General features: G+C 36.1%; 1 protein-coding gene across 1 annotated transcript in view; it reads left to right on the top strand.

Annotated features, from left to right (window-relative positions):
* SLC39A8 (solute carrier family 39 member 8) overlaps positions 1 to 2,770 on the top strand; it is a 25,062-nt gene that overhangs the window by 6,410 nt on the left and 15,882 nt on the right. The window contains exon 2 of the mRNA XM_015828359.1: positions 2,345 to 2,507. Coding sequence (XP_015683845.1) covers positions 2,345 to 2,507 — 163 coding nt within the window. The remainder of the gene's footprint in view (positions 1 to 2,344; positions 2,508 to 2,770) is intronic.

Here is a 2,770-nt window from a genome sequence, read left to right as displayed (position 1 = left end):
AACAACCTGCCTCCAGAAGCGGTGAATGCGCCAACACTGGAAGTTTTTAAGAAGAAACTGGACAGCCATTTGTCCGAAATGGTATAGGGTTTCCTGCCTGAGCAGGGGGTTGGACTAGATGACCTCCAAGGTCCTTTCCAACTTTATTATTATTATTATTATTATTATTATTATTATTATTATTATTATTATTATTATTGTTGTTGTTGTTGTTGTTGTTGTTGTTGTTGTTGTTGTTGTTAGAAATGGCATCCAATCTTGTTTACACCAGTTATATGTATAATGATAGTTTAACCTCTCTCTCGCTAAAGTAACTTTATGATTCTCTTTCTATAATCTACCCTTCCTAATAATCAAACCATAAAATATAAGTTGATGTTTTTCTCTCCAAAAATTTCATAAGAGGTTTCTAGTCACCAATAAATGTAGATACTGTCTTTTCTCTAATCAAACAAGTCAATATTGCCACATATTCTGTTTCTGAGATTAACTGTTCCTGAGATTAAATAACTATTACTGGAATGCTTTAAAATTATAATTGAATGATTAGAGGATTTCATAATATAAATATGTAGCAATTCAAGTTTTGCAGGGAAGAGTATTGTTTCATAAAGCTTCAGAACAAAAGCATTCATAGCGTTAATACAATTTGGGTGAAACTGTATAAACAAGCATGAAGCATAACATACTGTAACTCATGCACATTTTAATGAAATCTTGTCTCCAGAAATACAACATTATAACATGTTTATAAAATATTAGGAGCATAAATACACAGGATTTCAATTACAGAGTTTTGCTTCCAGTTCAAGCAAACACTCTATATGTACCTCTATATGTCACTTGATTATATCTCTTTCTTATTCATGTGCTTTTGGAAAGGCTGATCCAGTGAAAGTTGTTCATTTCAAAATAGGTTTCTGTGCTGATCTGCTTGTCAATTGTCCAAAAGTATCTCCTAAATACAGAAATAAAAGAAAAGAGAGACATGGCCCGAACTGTGAATGAACTGCACTTTCATTCAGCCCACAAAACCTTGTTTACTCAAGGTAGTTGTCTTCCTCATATTTTCCCTAAAACCATGGACCCTTTCTTTGCTAACCGGTCAGTCCTAGAGGAGATCAACCCTGACTGCTCTTTAGAAGGCCAGATCCTGAAGTTGAAACTCAAGTACTTTGGCCACCTAATGTGAAGGAAGGACTCACTGGAGAAGAGCCTAATGCTGGGAAAGATTGAGGGCAATAGAAGAAGGGGACGACAGAGAATGAGGTGGCTGGATGGTCACTGAAGTAGTAGGCGTGAACTTAAATGGACTCCAGAAGATGATAGAGGACAGGAAGGCCTGGAGGAACGTTGTCCATGGGGTTGCGATGGGTCCGACACGACTTTGCAACTAACAAAAACAAATAATAAAGAGCTTTTTGATCTGATCCCAATTGGATAATGATTTGCTCCTTTTGACTTACACTTACCAGTAATAGTATTTCTTACTAATATATAATCTTGTTTTGCTGAAACTATGCAGCCATTTCCTGACTTATTTCCCCCAAAAACCTGTCTAAGAAACCTCACTAGGGGAAGAGGGAGGGATTGAAGGCTATACAACTTGGCCAGCAAAAGCAATCCACTGCAAATGGACTTGTAATGGCTCACTTCTGCTACTTTGTTCCACCATGGCAGATCAGGAAAGGGACTTCCCTGTGTAAATATATGGAATTGATCAATACAGCTTTGCTAATTATGTTCAATCTAGTTTTTATTATCCATTCCTTGTTTGGAATCTAAACTGCAGCAGCCTTAGCATGCAACATGAGTTCCCATAACTTCATGGGGTTGTCATGTGATCATGATGAAGTGCAGTTTTCAAACTGCCATAGTTTTCTGCATAGGAGCAAGTGGGTAAAATGAGTCATTCTAGATTGAGCGGAATAAATTAATGAACAAAATAATAATAAATGGAATAATGTATCGCTGAGATATCTGCCTTGAGAATCTAAAGACTGTGCCCATCATGTCGTGTACTCTGGTGTCTTGATTTTCCTTATTTGCAGCATGAAAAAAAAGGGAATGGTAAAGTGGATCGAGTTCAAAGAAAGCTTCCTTGCAAATATTTAAGATTCACTTTAAAAGCTATAATTAAAATAAAATTGAGCTTGCCAAGGTTCCTAGATCCTTTCAGAAGGACGCTGAGAAGTATAATGAGAATTTTCTCCTCAGATGCCTTTCTAAAGATAATTTTTTATGTAGTTGATGACAATCAAATCAAAAATGTTTTTGCATCTCTCTGCTGTAAGGGTGTTCATTTTCTTTGTTAAACTAACATAGCTTTTTCATTCTCTTTTAGTGCATATCTTCTGAAGATATTTTTTCTCTGTATGGAATATCAAACAATACCAGGATAATGGAATCCACCTTCTCTACAATATGCCCTGCTGTCTTACAACAAGTGATTTTTCATCCCTGTGAAATACCTACCAAAGGTAGTTTCAAGCCATCTCCCACAGAAGGTAATTCTCCATTTATTATTTATTATTATTATTATTATTCGAATTTATATCCCGCCCTTCTCCCTGCGGACTCAGGGCGGCTGACAATCGATTAAAAACACCAATACAATTACAAAATTAAAATTAATTAAAATGAAATATTTAAATTGTCTGATTAAAATATGATTAAAAACCCCTCTAAAAACCCCTCTTAAAAATTGCCCTAGGCCAGTCCCGCTTGTTGGAATAGCCATGTCTTGAGGGCGCGGCGGAAGGAAGGGAGA

The sequence above is a fragment of the Protobothrops mucrosquamatus genome, unplaced genomic scaffold, assembly GCF_001527695.2.
Source record: "Protobothrops mucrosquamatus isolate PMUCROS unplaced genomic scaffold, P.Mucros_1.0 scaffold_224, whole genome shotgun sequence".
Classification (NCBI taxonomy): domain Eukaryota; kingdom Metazoa; phylum Chordata; class Lepidosauria; order Squamata; family Viperidae; genus Protobothrops; species Protobothrops mucrosquamatus.
This window is presented reverse-complemented; position numbering and strand designations above follow the sequence as displayed.